Source organism: Camelus bactrianus, chromosome 22, assembly GCF_048773025.1.
Source record: "Camelus bactrianus isolate YW-2024 breed Bactrian camel chromosome 22, ASM4877302v1, whole genome shotgun sequence".
NCBI classification, from domain to species: Eukaryota; Metazoa; Chordata; class Mammalia; order Artiodactyla; family Camelidae; genus Camelus; species Camelus bactrianus.
In genome coordinates, this window is record NC_133560.1 from 20564950 (window position 1) to 20589229 (window position 24280).

At 54.4% G+C, this 24280-nt stretch overlaps 1 protein-coding gene across 1 annotated transcript in view; it reads left to right on the forward strand.

The window, feature by feature from the left end:
- ELL (elongation factor for RNA polymerase II) overlaps positions 1-24280 on the forward strand; it is a 67168-nt gene that overhangs the window by 32828 nt on the left and 10060 nt on the right. Inside the window, exons 2-6 of the mRNA XM_074350397.1 lie at positions 8030-8077; positions 14818-14939; positions 15332-15495; positions 17636-17910; positions 21422-21546. Coding sequence (XP_074206498.1) covers positions 8030-8077; positions 14818-14939; positions 15332-15495; positions 17636-17910; positions 21422-21546 — 734 coding nt within the window. The remainder of the gene's footprint in view (positions 1-8029; positions 8078-14817; positions 14940-15331; positions 15496-17635; positions 17911-21421; positions 21547-24280) is intronic.

Here is a 24280-nt window from a genome sequence, read left to right on the forward strand (position 1 = left end):
TTTCTCCCTGCCTGTGGTTCACAGAAATCGCCCCTCATGGTCCCAGAAACTGTCTAAACTCTCCACGGCCTCAGCATCCCACTTGGAACCTGCCAGGAAGTTGCAAGGAGAATTCCTGAAAGGCGTTTCCCAATCGTCTGTGCTTTACTGGAAATTGGGGGACAGTTGCCAGGAGGTCGGCAGCCAGGCCTTTTCTCAGGACTTAACCTCTCCCTTTGCTGGCCACACACTGCTCTGGAGAGGATGGATCCCAGCTCTGCAAGATCGGCTCATAGGCTTCATTTATGCTTTGTAGAATCAGAAAGACAAACTCTTTACGGAGGAACAGAAGCCTTCCCTTCTGTCATTTTCCACAGGCACCTCTGCGTTATGGGGGTTTCAGGCCACAGGGAGCGTGCTGCCCAGGCGCAGATAATACTGTACACAGTGGGCACTTTAGGATGCTCCCCAGGCTCAGCTAGTGGCAGGCATCCCGGGTCTGTGTCCAGGTCTGCCCTATTCTCAGTGGTCCTTCCACCTCTCCTGGCTCCATCCCTCTCCCCAGATGATGCACCGGCTCTGCGCTCACCATCCTCACCCCCTGTCCATCTGTGTGCCCAGGGTTAGGGGTGTCTTGTACTTGTCCACATTTTATTTTAAACCTTTCACATGGGAATGTTCATGGGTGGATGGGACAGAGATGAGAGTAACGATTGTCCCCTTTCTGTCACTCAGTCTCACCCTGTGAGCTTTGACCCGTCTTGCCTCCACTCTTCCTTGTGCCCCCGTCATCCCCGTTTTTGTTTGCTTGGTTTTGCTGGAGCATTTTTAGAACAACCCCAGCTATCTTTTCATTTCACCCGAGGCTTTTTCAATGACTGTGTTGAATGTTAGCAGATGCAGACTTGTGTTTTTTAGACGTAGCCTCTGTGCAGCTCCGTGAGAGTGCTCAAGACCCGGCCCCAGCCCCCTTGCTGGCTGTCTCTGCAGGTTCCTCACTGTGAGTAGGACCAGTGACGGCCACACAGAGCCATGCGCGACATTCATGTCAAGTCTGTGGTCATTTATAGCACTCCGCTCGTCTTCCCCTTGAGCCATTCATCTGTTGAAGAAACCAGTTCATTGGTCCTGTGGAATTTCCCACTTTCTGCTCTGACAATTATTGTCCTCATTGCTTTCTGCCCGGCAGCGTTTAGCTCAGGGCTTCTCGGCCTTGGCTCCTCTGGCGTCACTCTGTGGTGGGACCATCCTGTGCACCGTGGTGTGTTGGGCAGAGTCCCTGGCCTCCACCCCTGGCGACCAAGCCACAACATCCAAAAATGTGTCCGGACATCGCCAGTGTCCTCTGAGGCAGAATCACCCAGTTGAGAACCACAAGTGTAACTCGATGCCTTACCCACTGCACTTCCTATAAACTGGTTGCTAGACCTAGAGGTGGATTTCATAAGCCACTTCCTGTTGTTTCATCCTCGACGTGCTCTTCTCTATGGGGAGAGATAAGGGGATTTCAGCCACTGCGAGGTTCCTCCTTGTCCTCATCCCATCTTAGGGAAGACGGGTCTCAGGCCAGTGTTCACTCCTTCTCCCTCAGGAACGCCTGTTCCCCTGACCGCATCTGTCCTGTGCCCGCCCCATTTTTTTCTTACAGATATCAACATCTTCATTACACGGATTTCCTCATCCAAGTTATGTCCTCCTGTTGAGGGGCTACCTGGGGGCCGAGTGACTGCAGGGCGTGGACGCCCAGGCCCGGCTCTGTTTGAGGCCTCCCTGCTGCCCACCTCTGCCAGGCCTCCCAGCTCAGCCCTGGGCTCTCAGCTAAAGCACGGCACCAGCAGTGACACTTGTCTCAAGAGGCTCCTGGTCTCATCTTCAGTGCACCGCTAACAGGAGATGCCATTCTGCTACGCAGGGGCCTGACAGGGCCAGCGTGGGGTTGGTGCCTGCAGCTCAGGAGGCACTGCCCTGCGCAGCTTGGCCTCGGAGGAAGGGGTGCCCTGTGAGCCTGCATTGTGAGCAACACGAGCCCTCAAGAGGGTCTGAGGAGACTAAGCACATCGTGTGTGATGTTGCCTGCCTGAAGTGTAGCCCACACAAGTACCAAGTGTGACGAGCATGGAGAGTTGTGTTGTGCCTGGGGAGCGTCCTGGGAAGTTACATTACCCGGTGACTTGCTAGTCACAGTTGGGGACCGACCCAAAAGCCACCAAGGATACAGAGAAGTGGACAGTGCCCTCGCTGATCTATTAGGCCCTCCTGGTCCCCAGACAGGTAGACGAGGTAACAGGGTGGCGGGGTACCCCTAACAAGTGGTGTATCCCTGACCCTGTGAGCAGACAGCCCCTGCAGGGAGCAGCCAGCCAGAAGGCAGAGAAGGACCGTGTGCATGGTGAGCCCACGCACTGCCAGGGCACCCCAGTTGCCGGGGGCCAGGCCAGGCCAGGTGGGTCTAGAGGGCAGTCCTCGCTGCCTGCAGTCCAGCTCAGGTCTCTGCTTCATGTGCCTCACCACTCGCACTGTGCCCCTTACTTATTCCTTTTCATGTGCAGTCACGGCTACGTGGTGTCCTGTGTCCCGCTGTCTCACTCTGCATGCCGTGTTCTGTGAGGCATGGCCTGGGACCCTCGGGGCTCAGAAAGTGTCCCCCGAGTACAGTCCAACCAGGACAGGGATGCACATTCATCACATCCAGCAGGCAAATGTCTATCTGTTCCATGCCCTTAGAGCTGAGGTGTGGGGAGGTCAGGGTCAGCTCTGGCACTAGAAGGCCACGCCCTCCCAGTTAACCTCCTGCGGTGGGTCAGACGGTGTTGAGACCCTAGGACAGTCTGCTCCCCTCTCCCTCTCCTCATCCTTGCACCTAGCTGCCACCCATTTAGTGCTGCACATCCAAACCCTGTGTTTCATTATTGTTATTTATGCCTTAAACTGTCAGTTATCTTTTAGAGAAACATAATGAGAAAAAGGTTTCATATTCATACATGTTCACCTTAACTCGTTGCTCTTCGTCCTTTATGCAGATCTACCTGTCCATCTCGTGTTACTTTCCCTCCTAAGGAACTTCTAGAACCTTCCATGTAATACAGATCTGTTACTAACAGATTCTCTCAGCCTTTGAACAAGTCTTTGTCACCTTCTCTTTTCACTGAATGTGAAATCCTAGGTTGACAGTGTTCTTTCCTCAATATTTTAAAGATGTCCTTCCATGATCTCTGATCTTGTTTCTAACACTTGGCCTCTTGAGTCTTATCTTTGCTTCTCGGTTTGTGGTGCCTCAATCAGCAGCTGCACTGATTTGCTTACATTGTGCTCCAGCGTGGTTCTTTGTTTCCTGCTGGAGCTTCTTAGATCTGTGGATTTATAGTATTCATCACATTTAGGAATTTGGGGACATTATTTCTTTGGGATTCCAATTATACATGTATTGGATTTCTTAGTACTCGTCCACATTTCACCAAGGCTTGTCATCAGATTCACTGATCTTTTCTTCCACAGTGTCTAATTTTAATCCTGCCCAGTGAGTTTTTCATCCAGATACTTCATTTCGCAGCTTAAGAAGTTCCATGTGGCTCTCCTTTGTTACTACATATTCCTCTTCTCATCAGTTCAAGTTTCCCTTTAAGCCCTTGAATATTTTAAATAGTTGCTTTAAATATTTAGAATAGTTGCTCTAAAGTGGATCCTTTGTCTGGTAATTCCATCATGTCTGTCCTTTCTGAGTTTGTTTCCATTGACTGATTTTTCTCCTGGGTTAAGGGTCACATTTTCCTGCATCTTTCACATGTCTGGAGGTTTGGGGTTTTGTATGCTGAGTGTTGTAGATTCCATGGGATTGTGTGCTGGATTTTGTTGTCTCTTCTTGAAGCATGTTAGTTCTGCTGGCTGCTGGCAGGCAGTTTGGTTAACAGTGGATCAGAAGCTTATTTTTGAGATTTCTTATTAAGGGGAATAGAAGAGAAGCCTTTACCTGAGGACTAGTTTAGCTCCACTGTTGAGTGGGGTACAGAAAGGATGCCTCTGGGCTGGCTGCGTATGGCATCTTCCAGCCCATGTTCCTGGACTTGGGGCCCCACCTTGGGGAGAGTCCTAGAGTCTTCCTGGGCAGCAGCTTGAGGTTCTGTGCAGGCCCCAGGAGCAGTCCCTCTGCACTGCCCCTACCTTCATGGGCTTCTGCCCACATGACCAGTTCCTTCAGCCTCCCCGGCCCAGGGTCCAGAGGTTCCTCCAGGCAGTGATCCAGGCAGTCAGAGGCTCCCTTGGCCATTATCCGTTCTTTCAGGCATCTCTGACCAGTGCTGCCTGCATTCACTTTGAAAGCATTGTTGAGTGTTTTGTCCAGCACCCTAGTTGTCGCCAGTGAGCACTTGTCTGGTTCCAGGTAGTCTGTCTGGCCCTGATGTAGGCACTTGCTTGTGAAGGAACCAAGAGGATTCTATGGGACAGCTGTCTATCTGTCCATTCACCTTTCCATCCATCTAGCCTTGGCTCGGGTGGCCTTCCAGTGGTGGCAAGGCCAGCCCCTTCTAAGTGGAGTGGGGGACATGAATCACCGGCCTGAACATCAAAATCTCCAGACAGAAGGCTGGAGGTGACTGCAGCAGATCTGGCTGTGTCCTCCTGGGGTCAGCCTACAAGTCCCTGAAGGGCTCAGAGAAAGGAGGCTACCAGTGTGTGTACCACCCAGAGCAGAGAACCTGCACCTTTGAGGTGACAGGTGGGGTTAAATCCTGGCTCCTTGTGGGTTTGGGTGAGTCACTTGATCCTCTGTGATACTTGAGGCTTGTGGTGGAGTTTAGCGATAATAAGCCTAAGATGAAGCTCTCAGCCCATGGCCTGCATGGTGTGTTCCTAGATGCTGTGTTCCCTGGTCCCGTGGTGTCCCCTCCATCCTCCTCAGGATGGCTCTGGGTCCCGAGCCTTCATCAACCATGGAAGCTATCAAGGGAAATGCAGGTGTGCTCTTTCCCGGGGATTCTGGATGTTTGGCTTTCGATGTGCGCTGCCTGCAGGAGTTTAGAAGTTGCTGGCCTGGGGCCTTGAGGCTGCCCTGCCCAAGTTTCCCTAGAACCTTTGTGGACAGCCAGCATCAGACAAGCAGGCCTTCCTGTGCTGCCCGGCACGCAGTGCTGCTGCTACAGACAGCCCCGCAGCCACTCCTCCCACCAACCCACTGGCCACCCACCAGAGTCAGGCGCAGGCCTCTGATGGGTGGGGCTTGTGTCCTGAATGCACCCAGTGGACACCCGGCAACCCCCAAGTGAGGGTCCCCATTGGCGCCCACCACAGCTTGCTGGTCAGAGCAGAAAGAAGCCCAGGTGGTCCTGCCCTGCCTTGTTCAACAGCAGAGGAAGGAAGTGGGGCCATGTCCCCAGGTGCTGAGAGCCACTTCTGTCGATGTGACCTACCCATGCATCAGGGTTTCCAGAGGGGCCCACAGCACTCAAGGTTCCCCTCAGCCTGCCTGTCTCACTCAGAACCTGACTCAGGGAAGGGAGAGAGCCGGTGAGTTATCCTGCAGCCAACTTTGTTCCAGTAGGTTCTAAGAGGTGACAGGGCTGAAAGCACTGTGGGTCATTCAGATGAAATGTATCTGCTTCACAGTAAACACCTGCGAACTGGTAGGATGCTGGCTGCCCTATGCTGATGCCGGGCAGGGTGGCTTTGCCTCAGCATTGTCTTTGCTGTGTACTTGTCTTCGGTTTCCCTTCCAGCCACTTTACATCACCTTGCACTGAACATAGTTAACAGGTGGGAGTCTCTCCCCTGCTGGTTCCGGAGTTCTCCGTATGTTCAGGTGATGGTGCTCAAAGTCCACGGGAGGCTTCAGAGAAAGACCCTTCTGCGCCTGAGGGCAGGGCATTCTGCAGGTGACGTTTACAGCCCATAGAACTTACCTGTCTTAGGTATATAGTCTGTGTTAATATTCCACCCAAGCAGTTTCCTCCAGCCTGTTTGCAGCCACTCCCCATTCCCAGGCACTCACTGATCTGTCTTTAGTTTTGCGTTTTCTGGAAATTTATATAGATGGAATCATACAACGCTTGGTGTCATATGTTGGGCTACTTTCACTGAGCTGACGGCTTTGAAGTTTGTGCATGTTGTGTCCAGCAGGAGTTTGTCCTTTTTTATTTCTGGGTAATATTCTGTTGCTTTTTTTCTGATGGACGTTTGGGCTGTTGCTACTTTTTGGATAGTAAGAATAATTCTTCTCTGCACATTTATGTATAAGTTTTTGTGCAGACATGTATTTCCATTTCTCTTGGGTATATCCCTAAGAGTAGAATTGCTGGGTCATGTGGTAACTCTGTGTTTAGCCTTTTAAGAAACTGCCACACTCTTTTCTACAGAGGCTGCACCTTGTATGCTCCCACCAGCAAGGTACGGCGGCTCTGGGCTGTTGTCTTTTTTCCTTTAGCTTTTCCGATAGGTTTGTGGTATCACCCTGCGCGTTCTGCACCTCACTGATGAGTGGTAGCTTCTCACATGCTCATTGGCCATCTGCAGGTCTTCGTTTTAATCTCTGTCATTAACTCAGTTCCAAGCAGAGGTGACTTAAATGTTGCATCTCCAAAGGCCCAGCTAGGCGGAGCCCCCATGGATGCTGCTCCTGTTATTCTCTGAAAGCAGCCCAGGCAGTGGTCTCCTTGTGGTGGTGGGGCAGGTCATCCTGATCCTGCTTTCATGGGAGCCTGGCCCCTGTCTCAGCAGCACAGTGGCCCTTGCCTGCAAGGGCTGGTTCCAAGTCCTGGAGCAGCACAAGGGATTGGAGGGCATCCCGTGTCTGCCCAGCTGGTCGTGAAGGGTGATGTGCTTTGGAAGTGTGGGGTGGTTTCTGGGTTGTCAGATCCCATGGAGGTAAGTGCTGGAGCTCAGTGTGACCTCTCAGGTCTGCTCTAGATGGCAGAGTCCTTGGAGATTCTTGGTAAAAGGCAGGGGGCTCCTGGTAAATGAAGTGGGGTGAGCATGTGACCCACATGGTCCAAGCTGACTGAGCCCTGTCTCCCTCACACGCCTGCATCCCTCGGCCCAGTGGCTGATGGAGCCATGGGCACTGAGAGGCCAGCCTGCCCATTGGTTGGTTCTCTCCGTGTGTATGAAGCTACCCCACCCAGCGAGGGCCTGCGGTGGGACCTGACGTTCTTTGTGGGGAACAGATAGGTACCCACTCCAGACACTGAGAGAGGCATATGTGGACCATGTAGGAGAGCCTCCCCTCACTCAGGCTGGGGCTGGGGCGGTGGCCCAAGAGGTGGACTCTGATGGAGGTGGGAGAGCCCAAGACCTCGGCTGCTGGGTGAAGGAAACTGGGGAAGATAACAGGTGCAGAGGTGGGTTTGAGCCATGTGGGTTTGGGAGCTGGAGGAGGGGTTTGTGGTGACAAACTAGCACCACGCTGTGGGGTGATGTCTGCTACACAGAAGGTGGGTACTCAGGGCCCCAAGATAGATGAGAAAGAGAGGTGCAACCCTCCATCTGGATCCATGTTCTTTCTAAAATTCCACCAGAAGGCTGATCTCCGAATAGCTAAAGCTTAACTTATTTTGAGTTTTTTAATGTATTTTTTCTTGTGACATTTGGAAATTCCGCCACCCCAAGTGCAGTGGCAAGCTGCTCTGAAGCTGTGGTGGGAGAGCTGAGCAGGCATTGGGCTCTATCCTGCCAAGGTGTTGGTGGAGGGAGTGTCACCCCATCAGCCTGTTTCACAGCCAGTGGTGCTCATCCATCCCAGTTCTGTTCCCGAGAGGTTGTCTCTGAGGCAGGACAGCCTGGGCTGGTGTTGGTTTGGGGAGAAGGGTGAGGAGCTGCCCGTTGTTGTGTCTTCATTCTTGCCTCTTGTGTACCTCCAGCCCTGGCCCCTGTGCCATCTGAGGAACTCCTGTTGATCCTTCAAAACCCTGGTCCAGTGACCTCTCTGTAATTTTCAACATATATGTGTTTTTTTCTCACCCCTTCTGAAGACAGTCTTTATCCTGCTCCTTGTATGACTGGGAAGTGAGTCTTTGCATTTCCAGATAGCTTTACTGACATTTCCCATCTTGCTTTTTTGCAGGATTCTGTTTCTCTGAGACCTTCAATCCGATTTCAAGGAAGTCAAGGGGTAAGTCTTTCTTGTCTTAATCATGTTTAGAATTCTGGAACTGGTGTGCTCCCTGCCCTGTGTCCCTGGGCACAGCAGCAGGCTGGAAGCAGTGTATTAGCCCCATCCACCTCTGTGCCAGGCCAGGCCCTGTTCTGAGCCAAAGTCTGCCTCCAGTTGTCTCCAGGTCGGTCCCATGGCCGGGGCCACACCAAACAGGCCATCTGTTGCTGAAGGCAGCTTTCCTTTCCAGCAGCCCCTGAGTCTCCCACTTGCTTCCTGTAGCCGCCAAACCCCTGTTCTGACCTGATCTCTGTGCTGATTCGAAATGGTGTCCTCAGAACCCAAGGTGGGCTGGAGCTGTGGCCTCCGCAGGGTGGGGCACTTGTCTCCATCAGTGGACCCAGGACCATGGGTGTTTGGCTTTTGGTACTAGGCCAGAGGGGTATAGGAACTCAGCACTCTCATTTTTTTCCTGAAAGGTACTTCATTCTAAATGATCATCTTGCAAAAAAATTGGAGAATAAACAAAAGGGCAGGTTGTCCACAGTCATTGCCCCCCAAGTCTAAGGACTCCTGTGTCCTCCACCCACCAAAGGTGCTTTGGAACACTTTAGTTTTTCCTTCTAGTCTTTATTGCAAGTCTTTTTTTTTTTTTTTTAAGGAGTTGTCTCATATGTCTAAGTCAGTTTCCACCTGACAGCCTGCTGGCTCCTTAAAGAACCAGGGAGATCTGTGGGTTTCATTCCAGCCAGGACACTCCAGAGACACAGAGCCTCTAGGAGATACATGTCTGTGTGCACAGATACATTGATACTAAGAGATTTATTGCAAGACATTGGCTTATGCAGTTGTGGGGCTAATGAGTCTGAAATCCATAGGGCAGGCAGGAGCCGGCATCCAAGCCCATTGGTGAGCTTCTTCCTCCTCAGGGAAGCCTGTTTCCTTCTAAAGGCCTTTAGCTGATTGGACGAGGCCCACTGAGACCATCGAGGGTTATCTTGTTTACTTAAAATCAGCTGGTTGTGGATGTTACCGCATCTGCAGAGTGCCTCTCAGAATAGAGTTCATAGAGTCACAAGGGGTGTGGTCTGGCCAGGTGGACACATGAGCAGACCATGACACCACGACCAGTCAAGGTCAGTGAGATGCCCTTAAAGGCCCCAGACCCCCACCCCCTGGTGCCTCCTTTAGGGCATCTGCACTTTCACTGGCCCCATCAGGGTCTTCTTGTGGTCACCCTTTGCAGCCTCCAGCTTATCTTCCCTGACACATTTCCCCCTCGGTTTGGAAGTCAGTGTTGGAGGCGGGGCTGGCCTGGCTTTGCTGTCAGGCTGGCCCAGTGGTGCCCTCTTGTGGCCCATGATCACACCATGCCCTCAGCAGTCATGGGAAGATGGGGAAGCCAGTGCGTTCATTTACCCAGTGAGCGATGCTTTCTGGTCAGCAAGACGTCACAGAAGCACCGTGAGGTTTTCCAGGGCTATACCCTGTGTCACTCAAATTCCTGTGTAAAACCTGAGAGCCACATCCATTGAAGTTAGGGGTCCCAACATCTTAGTTTTAGAGTTTTGCCTACATTTTTCCTTCAGAGCGTTCTCATATGTAATGGAGTTCCTAAAAAGTTCTGAGGGTGTGGAGGCCCTGTGCTGCAGCTCCAGGCAAGCCAGGCTGTGAGTCTCCACTAAGAGGCAATTCCCTGTATCAACCTGTGTGAGGACTGGAGGGGGCCATGTGGCGAGCTTGCTGTGAAGGATCATGGGCTAAGTTTGCCCCTTAGGACCTTTGGACCTTGTCCTTCTCCTCCTGGACATTGATGGAACGTGACCCTGCCTCCCTGCCAGATATGAGAGGCCTGGCCTGGTTCCAGGTGTACCACAGACGCTGTCCTGGCCAGGCCACGTCTGCACAGTCACTCAGGTCCGTATTGGGGAGGAGGCAGGGCGCCTTGCTCTCCACTCCCACTTCTCCTAGTTGCTCTGCTGTGTGCCCACAGCTTGGCCTGTGTGTTCCCGAGAAGTGAGGAAGGGTGTTTTGGTCTGTGCACTCCGCCTACAAGTGGGAATAGAGCAGGAGGCCAGTGAAATAGGGCAGACAGGGAAGCAGGAGACTGGTGCAGTGGGGCTGGGCCAAGGCTCATTTAGCATTCGTGGTGCTTGGGCTGATTTGATGTTCTGGACTCCATGTAGGATGGCAGGGACCCACTTCCCAGAGGCTCCTGAAGCTGACCGACTGAAGATTGAGACTCTATTTGTATGCTCCTTGGCTCGAGGACCTTGGCCAGTTCATCTCCCTCTGTCCTTTGGCCTCCCCGCTCAGGAGATGGGCCGTCCCCCTCAAGGGTTGTGTGGGTTAGCATGGCCTTAGGAGAACCAGTCCCCTCTCTGTAGTCCAGAAGGTGCTCACTTAGTTCCTGGGCGTGCCTCCCCATCTGATGGGAGCTCAGTACAGCTGGCGTAGGATCTCCGTGTCGCTCAGCTCCTGGGTGGGCGCCGCATTCGGCCCAGCCACCTCCCCACCTGTGCTGTGAGTGCCATGAGGGCTGGGCCTTGGTGGTGTGCAGCTGGGCCCTGGTGTTGGCTGGTGCCCTGGAGTGACTGCATGGCATTTGCCAGGTTCCCTGGAGAGCCTGCCCCCACCTGTAGCATGTCCAGCCTCAAGGGTGTCGTCTGTGGAGCAAAGCCTCACCTGTGTTTCGTTTGCCGTGTACATGTGTGCGTTTGTGTTCCCTGCCCTCTCATAGATACTGAGCTGGCTGACATGGGCCCCTCCGCCATCAGGGGTCACTTCTGAGTTGTTAACCCCTGACAGCTGGTGAAGCGTCAGCCTTCAGAGGGGAAAAGAAACCCCCACCTGGCCGGCCCTACCCCAGCATCTTTAGTTGATAAAAAAAGAGAGTTGGCATCCAAGGCTGTTCAGGGTCTCAGCATTTCCATTTGCTTCAGCAGGAGCCCAACCTGCAGTTTTTAGAACGAGGTTGGGTGGCACTTGTCAAAGGCCTTGACTGGCATCTGTCTGTGATCTAGGAACCACCTCTGTAGGAGTCATTAGGGGCACACATAAGATTGAGCCACAGGGGTGCTTGTTGCTGTGTCACAGGGGCAATTTGGAAAGCCCGGAATGTGGCAGGCAGGCCGGGGTTGTGCAGTCTCTTCCAGAGCAGCTCCTGGAAAGGAAGTAGGTGCTTAGAAAGCACCCCGGGTTTGGAGTTGAGTAAGTGAGGGCCTCCCAGTGGGCAGAAGAGGCTGCTTTGCTCTGGGAAGTCATGTTCAGCCATTCAGCAGTAACTCTTTACCTCAAGTATATGTTATTCTGAGGGTTCCCTGGGAAATAGAAATAACAAAGAAAATGAAACAAATGTTCTGAAAACCTCTCTGGCCAGAGAGCCTGGCTGTTTGGAGTTTGGTTCCTGTGTGTGCCTGTATTGTCTTGTTTTTATCTGAATGCAATATCTAGTGCTTCCCCCCCGTTTCACCCCAATCTGGGACTTGATTTGTCTAATCAAAGCTCCCACCTGCAGCACAGATCTGGGGGAGGGCTGCAGGCCAACTTGGGACAGATTTCAAAGGGGGTTGATTTAAGAGCTCTGGCCCTAGAACTGACCCACTCGTAGCAGAACCAACACCCCCTCTTGGGCATCAGGCCTCAGAGGCAGATGTCGGCCCCTCCAGTGCTCATCACCATCCCGGATGGGACAAGCCTGTTTGCTGCTCCAGGTCCGTCTGTGCATCTGTGCACACAGGCACATGCTTCAGTTGATGGCAGCTCCCTCTGCCTTCCTGTAACTAGGAGTTGATGCTGACATCAGGCACACCCAAACCTGCCACTTTCAGGCCAGCTGAGGGCACATGGGGCAGCCAAGACTTGGTCCAGAAGGCACATGTACTGCCGAGTAGGGGCTGTGTTTCAGGCCATGTTTTGGAACATATGCCGAGCCCTCTGCTGTCACAGAGAAAGCAGCGCGTTCCTGGGCTGTCCATGCCCAGCGGGCTGGTTTTCCTGCTGGTTTCCAGTGACTGGTAGCCATTAACCAGCGTCATTAACCAGCAGCAAAACAGCCTGTTAACAAGAGGATTCCGTGAGTGGTGGTGCCATGGACCTGGGGAGGGGCTGGGGCTGCGAGAACCTGCCATACCAGGCTCCAAGCAAGCCCCCCATCCCCTGCACCATCCTGGGGCCCCAGTAGCTGCACAAACTGTCCTCTGGGCTCTGTGCCATGACCCCTCCAAGATTCTGAAAGTGGCCAGACATGCCCATGTGGAAAACGTCCTCACGGGGTAAAAGGATCGCAGTGAAGGGTCGCCGCACCCTTGCCCAGAGAGGAGCACCGTTGTGTCAGAACTCAGGCCATGCCCTCTTCTTTTGTCCTGGGGACAACAGCCCAGTGGGGGCTGTGGCAGTCTTGGCAGCCAGTGCCCTCTGAGCAGACTGAGATGGAAAAAATGCCACCTAGGGAGGATGGGTCTCCGCCAGAGGCAGGTTTGATTAGGGAAAGGATTAAGGTAGATGGAGGAAAAGCCTCCCATGCTGGGGTTTAGCTACGTTGGCAGCGCCTTTTGATTTTGCTGACTTTGTGGTGCACAGGCTTCCTGTCGCATTCTAGGCGACTGTGTCAGTGTGCACCTGACTGTGGATGCATCCCCTACTGTGACCCTCAGAAGCATCTGAGTGCTGGGTTTCCAGTTACTTCTCTGATGGAGAACAAAAGTTACATCTGTAAAGAAATGTGCAGATAGCACGGGGTGGCTACTAGTGCTGGACCAGGAGATGCCACCTGTGGGCAGGACTGAGCTTAACTGTCCAGAGCCATCCCCAGCCACAGGGCTCCAGCAGAGGCTGTGGATTGTGTTTGTGTGTGTGTTTTCCTGCCCGAGGTAAGTCATAGCAGATAGTCAGGATTTGACTTTTTAGATGCTGAGTGTGAGCTGCTCCATCCCTTTTTGACCTTAATCAAAAAATCTGTTTGTGTTGAGATTAGAGCCTGCACTGCTGGCCAGGGCCAGCCTGGCATTGCCACCCTGCTGGCCTCACCTGCCACTGGGCATGTGTCATGGGCGGGCGCTGCCCCCAGCTGCATCAGCACGGATGAGGGCACTTGCCCTGCAGGAACAGCCTGAGGGTCAGGAGGGAGTGCTGGACAGACCCTGTGGCTGAGTGGGGCTGGGCCATTGGGGCGACCTTTCTCATGGGCAGCATTCAGCCTGGGGTAGGGAGGTGGAGGACAGGGATGGTTATCAGCCCAAGGTCATCTGCAGTCCCAGGACAGCTGGTGCAGATTGTCTGCCTCCCCAAGGCTGGGCTTTTCCTGCCCTAAGCAGCTATGCCTGGGAGCTGCTCGGCAACGCCTTGGCTCTCACTGTTCACGTCGCGGGCCTCTCCTTGGAGCAGGGACTGGCTGTGCTTTGAGGGCGTCATGCGGCATTTTGAGCTAACCCTGGGCGAGGTGCTCCCTCAGCTTCTCTCGTGGGTCCCTGAGGGTCGGGGAATGGGAGTATCATCCCTCCCTGTGACCCAAGCTGCTGCATCCTTGGTCTCACAGACGAGGCTCAGATAGGCAGAGCTGCCTGCATTCACATGTGACAGCTGGGCATGGGGCGTTGGGGCGGTTTCAGCCCTGAGCCACACTCTGTCCACCACTGATGAGGTGTGTTAGTGTCCTCACATCATCAAAGAGGAAATGTGCTCAGTGTGCTGAGGTGGTGCGGCAGCCTGGGAGCAAGGCCTGAATGAAGCCTGCTGCCCACCCCTGTCCCAGTGCTGCCCCTGCTTGTTAACCACCCCCACCTTATGTGTCAGTCTAGCTGTGATGAACTCCTGTGTTCAAGCCCAGGGATTACTTTATGATGGGTCACCTCTGGTGACGGGGTTCTGGAGGCCCTTCCTGTGCCCACTTGGCCTGGCAGCCAGAGTGTGACATTTTCCTATTTGTGTTTTTCAGCAACTGCTCACCCCGTGTGGTTCACTCACCCAGTGTGGGCAGGGGGCAGAGGGTCGGCCTGGAGTAAAGTGGCCTCTGGGTGTCCTGCCTGCACTGAGCCCTGCACCTTGTCCAGGACTAGTGATGTATGTCTGTCTGCCAGCCAGGTCATCTTTCTGTTCTCCCACGGGGGCTGTGGCTTTGCCTAGCTAGGCTGGAGCAGCGCTGTCTGAAGTCAGGGTCACGAAAATCATGATACACGCATCCTATGTCACAGTTTATTGGAGGCAAGTCCTGCCCATCTGTGAGCCCCTTAGGGCCTGTGCCTGCCTTGTTCACAGACACCCAGGTGGAGGCTGTGTCCAGCATGGAGGAGGTGGAGAGGGCGTTGCTCAGCAGGAGTGTGGGTCAGGGTATCTCAACCGCTCAGCATGGCCTGCCTACTGCTGACACCTGTCTTCTCTCATCTCACCTACACAGTTGTCCCAGACTAGATCTGCCCTGTCTGGTGGGGAAACTGAGTCACTGCCCAGATCGGGATGAGGTCCCTGCCTCTGGGTGTGTGCTGAGTGCTCTGTGCTCCTCAGACTGTGATGCCATCGCTGCTTAGAAACCAGACACAGGCCCACCACCCCCTCCCCCTGCGCTTGCATGGGAACCAAGGACCCTGAGCGTTGCCGAGGGTGGGTGACATGGACAAGCTGCTAGTCTTGTCACTGTCAGGGAAACAAAAGTGCGTTTCAAAGGAACATGCTGCAGGGATGGGCCAGGTCCTGTGCTGGCCCACCATTTGGTCCCCTCTGTGCTGTGGACCTACTGGTAACATCCCACACTCTCCATGCAGCACATCTCCATCCCCCAGCCTGACTGCCCCACGGAGGCACGGACATTCTCCTTCTACCTCTCCAACATCGGCCGTGACAGCCCCCAGGGCAGCTTCGACTGCATCCAGCAGTACGTCTCCAGGTGAGGCCTTGCCCTAGCTGCCCCAGGTCACCTGATGGACAGACCCGCCTTCCCCTTCTTCTGCCGTGGTGTCCCCCTACCCTAGCCTGCTGTGCACATGTTCACCCACCATCTCCAGCCCCAGTGCCCCTCTTCCCCCCCATCAGATGAGTTGCCTTGGCTCCTTTCAGTGTTTCCAGGGCATAGGCACAGATCCTGGCATGCCACCTCCTGCCCAGGGACCCTGGCCCCCTTGTTCCTTTCGGGTCAAGATGTGCCCTGAAGAAACCCTGTTACTCAAGTCAGCACTAGGGACTATTTCCTGGCTGGGGATGGGGGTGGTGCAGGCCCTGAGACCATCTCTCCCAGTCGTCCCAGGTGTTAATCTCGGCTTCTGGCCCCTTGTCTTGCAGCCATGGGGATGTCCACTTGGACTGCCTGGGCAGCATCCAGGACAAAATCACAGTGTGTGCCACCGACGACTCCTACCAGAAAGCACGGCAGAGCCTGGCACAGGCTGAGGAGGAGACACGGAGTCGAGGCGCCATCGTCATCAAGGCTGGAGGCCGTTACCTGGGTGAGGATCAGGGGCCAGGGGCTCCACCTGTGCAGGGTTTGTGCCTGCTGGGCAGCTGTTGGGGGAGCAAGAGAGACTCAGGGCCCATCCCCACTAGGAGCTGGAGTGATGGGTTGACAGAGGTGTGGCTGCAGGCAGGATGAGCTGGGTCAGTGTTGGGACAGGAAGCAAGATCCTTCCTGGGTGGTGTCTGCTGCCTTCAGAACCCCAAGGTGGTCTAAGGGGCCCTAGAACTCCTGGGATTCCAGTTCCTAGGGCCCTTCTCCCAGGCCGCAGCCTCAGGGGCTTCTGTCTGTCATGGAGACTCAGCCTACACAAAGGCAGGGCTTTGGTCTGTCCTTCGGCTGCCACCACTGCCCTCACCTGCCCAGACGTCTCCTTCCCAAGGCTGACGTGGCCTGGACAAGGTGCACATGGTGAGATGCAGTCCACAGTGGGCTGCCTGCTGCTGTGTTGGGGCCAGCAAAGGACCCTAGGGTCACCACCAGGAAGGAAACGTGTTGATGCCTGCAAGGCTCTGGCAGCCCAGCATCAGCTTGGAAATAGCTTTGGCGAAGTTGAGACCCCGACATTCCAAGTAGGGAGAAAAGTACTGTTTATTTAGAAAATTTCATCATCCTGCTGCAGTCTTCCTACCTCCTGGACCCAGACGGAGTTAAAGAGTCATTGGAAGTCATTGCCAGGCAAGAAGGGCCTGAGGGAGGCGTGAAACGGCTTACAGCAAAGACCCTTGATGGCTTTGGGGGTTTTTTCTTCTTTAAGAAAAGGCAAGAACATTTCATATTGCTTCAGAGAGCATGCGATTTCCCTTGCTTGGCAGTGGGTTTGGCTCTGAGTTAAACCCCAGATGCTGGAGCAGGAGTCCGTCCTGCCTGTCAGCACTGGGCCCTGGTGGGCAAGACCATGAGTGCCCGGGGAGCCTGGGCTATAAGCTGCCCAACAGGTGCCAGCCAGGGTCTAAAAGGGCTTCAACTGCCTGCTCTTGCCTCAGGATGGAAATGTGGACATTTGTACACATTTTAATAAATTTCTGGTTCTTTCAGCCAATAGCTTGGTCCAGAATTTTTTACTGTGGTAAAAAATTGTACCCAGCCACTTTGGGCACAATGAAGGTTTTTGCAATGGTTTACGTTCCAGTGGAAACACTCGTCCTGGCCTCTGGAGCTGCAGATGTCCCCATCCCGGCTGTGTCAGGCCTCTCCCTCACCCCACGTTGGCCATCACCTGGCTTCTCTGGGGACGAAGTCTGGCCCTGAGGATTCTAAAAGCACTTCTTCCTGTGTTAATTTAACAAATCAGATTTGAGGGATAAGTGCAAAAGGAAAGTCATCTTGGAGAGCTTTCTGGCCCAAGGATTCAAGATGTGCGCTGACTTTTCTCAGCCATCCTCGTTCCTGTGCTGGCAAGGATGCTGTCCATGGTGGAATTAATGACTTACGAATGGACGCGCCCCTCACTGGAAAGCCGTACTGGAGGCTCTGTGGAGGAGTGTCTCATACATCTTCGCTTTACCCTGCTGCCCCCTAGGCTCCAAGCAGAGCCACGTCTGTCCGGAGAGTGCTTGGCAGGGCCACAGCTGGGAGCTGCTGCCATCGTGGGGTCTCCAGGGCAGATGCCCAGGCGGCTCTGACACCTTTACTCACCCCTCCTCTTTCACAAAAGAGAACTGGCGATCCCATGGGACCAGTGTAGTGCTGTGAAATGCAGACTCTGAAGGTGTTTATGTCTGGCGGTTCTGCGGACTCCCTTTTTAACATCAGCCCCCTCTTCCTGTAGGGGTCAGGTGTTTTGGGTCCCCAGGATTTAAGCTGCCCATGGTGAAGTCATTAGGCTCTAAACACACTTGTTTCCTATAGCTCCCACTTCTGAGACTGGGGCCCCTGCAAGTGCCCATTGAGCTGTGTGTGGTTAGCAGGTGGCACTCTCAGCTGCCCAAGGTCCCCACTATGTGGGCCGGGCTGGATGAGGCTCAAATTGCCTTCCCCTTGGACTTGGTGAGAGCTTGAGGCTGTCAGCCATCCACCATCTACAGGCATCCATATGCTCGCTGGGGAACTTGTCGTCAGCCTCAGGCAGTGAGTGGGACATGGCGACCACCCCTTCACATCCTCCAATCCCTAACGCCCTGGTTTTATTGCAGGCAAGAAGGTTCAATTTCGGAAACCAGCCCCAGGGGCAGTGGATGCTGTGCCCTCCCGGAAGCGGGCAACCCCTATCAACTTGGCAAGTGCCATCAAGAAGACCGGTGTCAGCAGCATTAGTGGAGGCGGTGGGGTATCTCAGAGGCCCTTTCGTGACCGGGTTCTGCACCTCCTGGCGCTGAGGCCCTATCGGAAGGCTGAGCTGCTACTGAGGCTGCAGAAGGACGGCCTGGTGCAGGCGGACAAGGACGCGTTGGATGGCCTCCTCCAGCAGGTGCGTGCTTGCCTGGGGTCGGGCCAGGCTGGGATGGGAGCATGGCGTTCACTGTCTAGGGTCCTCCTCACCAACTGCTGACACACAGGCAGCAGGCAGAGCGTGGGGATCCAAGACTTCAATGCACAAAGTTTTTAGAATCCAATAAAGCCTGGGGAACCTACAAGTGTGAGTTAGCAAGAGCTTGGGCTTCACAGTCAGGGGGCCTCCTGTTGCTCACCAGTTGTGGCTTCGTGCCAGGGGCTTCGAGTCCAGACCCTCAGGCTTCTGTATGCAGCTGGAACGTGACTACAGCACCTCTCTTGGGGTCAAGGGCTAAGTGGGCGGGAACGCCAACAGGTGGAGCCTGCTGTTAGCCAGGGCTTTGGAGTAAGAGCGGTGGCTCCCGCTGCCTTCTTGATACCCTACCCTGGAGGAGACAGCTTGAGGACCCCGGGGAAGGTGGGCCCCTGGGAAGGTGAGTGGCTCACCCTGGCTTTACCACATCTCCTGGGCCATGTGAAAGCTGCTTGGCCTTGAAGTAGGGATGGGCTGCCTTAGAGCGCTGCTGTGAGGATCACACAGCTGGTAGCAGATGGTCCCGCCAGCATCCTGAGGAGGCAGTGTGGCCCAGGCCATGCCCTCCTGCTCCCCACCTGAGATACTCTGGGCACACAGATGGTGCCTCCTGTTGCAGAAAGTGCATGGCATGACCATCAGTAGCCATGTCTGAGGATGAACTTCCAACTTACCAGGTTCTTCAGCAGGCCTCTTGGTGCTCCTCTTCCCCACCCCCAGTGCAGTCCAAGACTGGTGTGACCCCACAGCACGTCTGTTAGGATGTCAGTGTGGCTCTTGTTTCCCTGTGCTCTGACTGGGGTCCTCAGGTTACCCATTACCTACCCCCCTAGAGAGTTTGGGGCACAGGGCAGGGGTGAAGAGGGAAAAGCCGCCTCTGTGAGTCTCCCCTGCAGGAAGGACAGAGCTGCACTCTGAGCCTGATGCAGGTCTGGACTGCTGCCCAGCCCCAGCCCTATCCACAGAGCAGGTGCCTTCCTCATCCCCCACCTACAGAGAATCCTCCTGTGTCCTGAGGGCTGAGCCTCACATTGCCGTTGGGGGCTCCATTGTCTACTCCCTGGGTGCCTCTGTGTGGATTTGGCCTCCTAAGCCACTGTCCCTCATGTGGAGGTCGTGCTGGCAAGGACTGAGCAGCAGTGTTTCTCCTTCAAGCTTAGGAGTTGGCCCAGGGCCTATTAGAAGATAGATACATGGCTCTGTAGCCCAGAAATTTTCTTTGGCAAAGGGGCTTGCCAAAGCATCCAGACAGCTCCAGAACCAGAAACTACATTCCCAGGGTGCTCGTTTCCTTGGAAAAGTCACATGTGCTGTCCTTGTCCTTGGGCATTCGGGAGAAGCACATGGAAGGCCCTTTCCCTGGGCTGGGGGCCACCTAGAGCCTCCTCCTGCAGCACAGGATGACTGAGGCAGGGCTGCGAGGGGCCTGACAGAGTCATTGGACATGAGCCGGGACTGAAGACAAGGGTGGGAGCCATGCCTGCCCTTGGCTGTGTGTAACCTGCATTGCTATCCAGCCGGGCCTCAGCCCCTAGTGTAGGGTTTTTAGAAATGCCCTCGCTCCTGCCCTCCTCTCTTGTTCTTCATGTGCCTGGGATAAAGAAGCATATGATTCCCTCAGATGTGGAGTGTGAACCTTAGTTGACTGAGCACTTGGTTATACCTGAGATTTATCCACTGAGCAGCCCTCAGATGTGGCAGGGATGCTGGGCTCCGTTCTCTGGAGACGGGAGTCTGGTGGTGCTGACTTGGTTCTGCCTGGGGCACTTGCCTCATTTTTAACTCCTGGGATATTCTCGTTGCTCCTGACCCTTTCCTGGGACCAGAGAGGCACCGTGCTGGGCTCTGGCTTCTGTGGTTGACTTGGGTTTGGCAGCTTCTAGGGGGCAGCCCATCTGGTGTCTTGGGGCAGAGTCTCTGATTTCTCCTAAATGGCTCCATCTGCCTAGTGCTTCTGTGTTTACTCCCCAACTCGTTCTCCCCAACGATTGTGGGGGATGGCAGGGCCGGCCAGCTTGGGGGTGGGAAGGTACCAGGGTACCGCAGGCTGCACCTCTCCCAGGATGCTCACTCCCAGCACCCTCAAGTGACTGGGGACTCTGATGGAGCCGCGCTGCTCAAAGGCCCCTTCTCTCTTCCTTCTGTGAAAATCCAAAGGAAAGATTTAAGGCGTTTCACCTTCATGGTGGGAGTGTTGACTGGTGGGTGGCTGTTCTGGAGAGTATTTTAGCAAAAAGTATCAAGAGCCATAAAAATGTTCAGAGCCTTTGACCCATTAATCCCGCTTCTGGGAAGCTGGCCGAAGAAAACCATCGCCAGCATGGAAAAACCTGCACAAGTGACATCTGTTTATACTACAGAGAAACGGGAAAGGGCGTCAGTGTCCAGCAAAGGAGAAACGAGTAAATCATAGTGCAGCCATTTGGTGGAATATTACTCAACCATTAAAAAATGCTCCTTGTGGAAACCTCTGTGACGTGAAGTCCGTGTAGGCCCAGTAATAGTGAAAACCGCAGCTGCCATGCCAGCCGCACAGCTACACCCACAAGCTCTGGGGACTAGGGTGCCCTGAAAGACACTCAGGGAAGTGCCCATTTCGGGTCAGGAACCTGAACTCCATCAAGCACCTTAAGGCAAATGTTTTAAATCCTCTGCAAAGGGTCTTGGAGGCAAGCTTTTGTTAACCAGCAGCAGGGTTTGCTGGTTGCAGGAAGGGTGAGCTCAGGCTGGCCCCTGGAAGCACGCTTCACCCAGCACTCCCAGTCTTGGCTGGCTCTGCTGCAGGAGCTGCAAGTCCAAGAGGGGGTGGCGTTGTCCATTTGGGCTGCTGTAGACCTGGTAGCTTACACACCACAGACACTTACTGGTCACAGCTTTGGAGTCTGGAAAGTCCAAGATGAAGTTGCTGGCAGTTTGGGTGTCTGGTGAGAGCCTGCTTCCTGGTTCATAGACCTTCTCACTGTGTCCTCACAGGGTAGAAGGGGTGAGAGAACTCTCTGGAGCCTCTTCTATAAAGACACTAATCCCATCATGATGGCCCCACCCTCATGACCTGATCACCTCCCAAAGGCCCCACTTCCTAATACCATCACGTTAGATTAAGGAGGTTAAGATTTAACATGGATTTTGGGAGGACAAAAAGGCATCATTCCACTTTCATGGTAGGAGTGTTGATGTGTGGGTGTGTTAGTCCACAGCAGAGGGATGGGCCGGCGATGAAGTCTTGGGAGTGTAGGTGGCAGCCCCATTGTTTGGAGCCAGCCAGGCTTCCAGCAGGTGTAAGACATGTGCATCTGGACCTGCTGCACTTGGACCCGGCATGCACGGGAACTGGGCAGGGAGGTGCCCTGTTTCCCATCACATCTGTCTGTCTCAGCACCCCGCCCCCCATCAGATGCTTTCAAGAACATCTCTTTTGGGCTTCACACAAGGTGATGCTGGCTCTGTCTTGCAGGTGGCTAATGTGAATGCCAAGGATGGCACGTGCACACTGAAGGACTGTGTGTACAAGGATGTGCAGAAGGACTGGCCTGGCTACTCAGAGGGGGACCAGCAGTTGCTGAAGCGGTTGCTCATCCGGTAATGCTGCCTCCCCATTTCTGGGCGGGTCCCCACCCCCTGGGCCTGGGGCACATCTTGTTCTGAGGATGCTGGGGTGGCCTCACCTGGTCCTTGGGGCCTGCAGGGGTCTGTAGAGACTCTTTGTGGAGCCCACCTGAGTGCCCCACCACAGCCTCTGCTTGGAGGGCATGAGTCACCATCTTTTTTTTGTTTGTTTAAAAGTTTAATGGAGGTACTGGGGATTGAACCCAGGACCTTATGACCTCATGCATGCTAAGCGTGCACTCTACCACTGAGCTACACCTCTGACCCCCACGAGTCACCATCTTGAGCACCAAAATGCCCGGACAGAAGGCCTCAGTGGAGCAACCATTCCTGCTGCCCCCTTTCTATCAAGCTGCTTTCTAAAACCTGAGCATCCTCAGAAGCTCTGCTGCAGGTGGTCCCCTTCTTAAAAAGAACCTCTCAAGAACGTGAAACAGGGAGAAACAGCAAAACAAAACTCCCTGTAGACATGATTAAGCAGCATTAATTAAACACGTCCCCTCTCAGATTAATTGGGGCCCGAGGTCAGGAGTGGCCACGGTGGCTCTGGGGAGAAGTGGTTAAGTAGGCCCCCGGCTCAGGCAGGCAGTTAATGATTTCCTTCTCAGTTGATTCCTGGCTTGGGAGCATGGGCTGTGAAGCGCCGTTCAGAGCAGCTTGACACGCTAATTAGCCCTTAAGTGATTTCTCAGGGACTTGGAGCTATTTGTGAAGTGGTGGTGGTGGTGTTTTTAAGTTTAGCTGTTTGAAGCAGTAATTGCATCTGGAAAGCAGAGCCGAGTTGGGGCCACCCTAGGTGAATCCTGAGTTCCTCTTTGGCCCTGCAGGGTCCTCACCTGCTGTCTCAGGGTCACTGCTCTGGCTGTCTGGACATCTCTGTGTGCTCAGGGAGGCTGAGAGGAGATAGCCTCGGCAGGAGACGCTTCCCTCTCTCCCAAGTCCCCTCTCTGGGGGTCCTTTGTGGCCCCAGCAGAACACATTCCGGGTAGGCACGGCCACCTCCTACAGGTGTTTCCATTTGTCACATTTTTTTTGGCAGAGGGTCTAGTATTAAGTAGTAGACTAGGCCTACATGAGTGCTTTTGAGGTGCTGAGGGACATGTGGTGGGGCACTGTGAGGCTGCTCCCCGCTTTCCTTCTTTCAGAGCCTCCCACTAGGTGCCCCCTAGGGCCTTGGCCTCCCTGAGCTCCTGGGCAGGGGCGTGGCCGAGAGCAAGCAGCCTGTGTGCGTGTGGCCTGTAGGAAACAGCACCTGGGCTGAGTCTTGCAGGGTGTCAGATGGGAGGTCCCCGGGGATGCGTACTCTGGTGCTCAGTGCAGTTCCAGGCCCGTGTTTCCTCCTGCAGTTTTTGGTCTGGGCCATCTAAGCGCTCTTGTCTGTCTGCGTGGGCTGGGGAACGGCCTTGCCGGAAGCCACGCAGGACGCTGACAGCACCTGTTGCCCTGGGTAGCTTGAACTGACTGGTAGGCAGAGGTCAGGGTCAACACCGCGGATGCCCACAACCACCTGGTTTACCCTAAGCACCTGACTGTATGGCTTTTTTTCTTGTTTAGGTTACTCCCTCTCTGAAGAAAGCCCCATTGATCGCAGTTCTTGAAGCCATGGCCACGTGGCAGTAAGGAAAAACAGGACCTTGGGGTGTTTCTGTTGTTAGAGGCAGAGCATGAGGACCAGTGTCACCCCATGGGCTACAGTGTGTCCTTTTCCTCCATCTGAACTCATACCTGAGTTAAGCACACTCATGCTTCCAGGGTCTGCGTGAGCCCCCTTGGCTTTGCTCTGCACAAACCCACCTCAGCGTCTCGGCTGTTTATTTGGATGCTTCCTCTGTGCTTCGAGTCTCCATGTCTGTAGCTGTTCCAGCCTGGTTGTCCCAGGCGGAGTCCATGGACGTCCCAGTACAGGATGAGGCCTCACATCCCACCTAGCCCTGTAATCAGTGCCCCCGATTGGCCGAGTCCCGGCCTCAGCTTCCCTAGGGCATGGCCTCTATAGTCCAAGCCTCAGTCCATCTCACACATGTCTTGCTTTCCCTGGAGTTATAACCTGCTTGGCTGCATTATTACTTTCTCTACCCAGCATTCTCTGTCCTTCATGTCCAACCCCAAGCTCCCCCCGGTTGTCCCATGGCCTGTTGTCACTTTCAAGGGTCCAAGAGTCCTGCAGGTTCCACCTGGAGCTGCCCCCCTCCCTCAAAGGTCCTTTTGTTCCTGGGTCTGTAATTCTGCCCTGGTGCTGAACAGATGACAGCTCTTTGGAGTGTCTCTCTGAGGAGAGGGCTTTGGGAGGTTCAGTTGCCAGATCTTCACACCTGGCAGTGACACTGAATTGGCAGTTGGCCAAGTCTGGACTTATAGATCGGAAGGAACTTTCCCTCCACTTTGAAGGCCTGGCCCTGGGGAAGTCCCTTCTTGGCTCTGTGCGCATCTGAGTGGTCACAGGACAGCCTGGCCGGTGCTCTTGGGCGGGCGCGGCAGCCCTTGCAGTCTGAAACTCACCTCATCTTCCCGTCTCGGGTGTGGTCATGAAAAGGCCTCACTGTCCTCCCTCCCGCTTCCTCTGGTTCTGCCCTTGGGGGCCGTGCTCCGACACTGTTCACCATTGTCTTCCCCATTGTTGTTTTTTTTTTCCTTCTACTTTTGGGAGATTTCTTCAGCTTCTCCCATCCATCTCTTCTTTTGCAATTATTTCTAGTTCCCAGGGTGC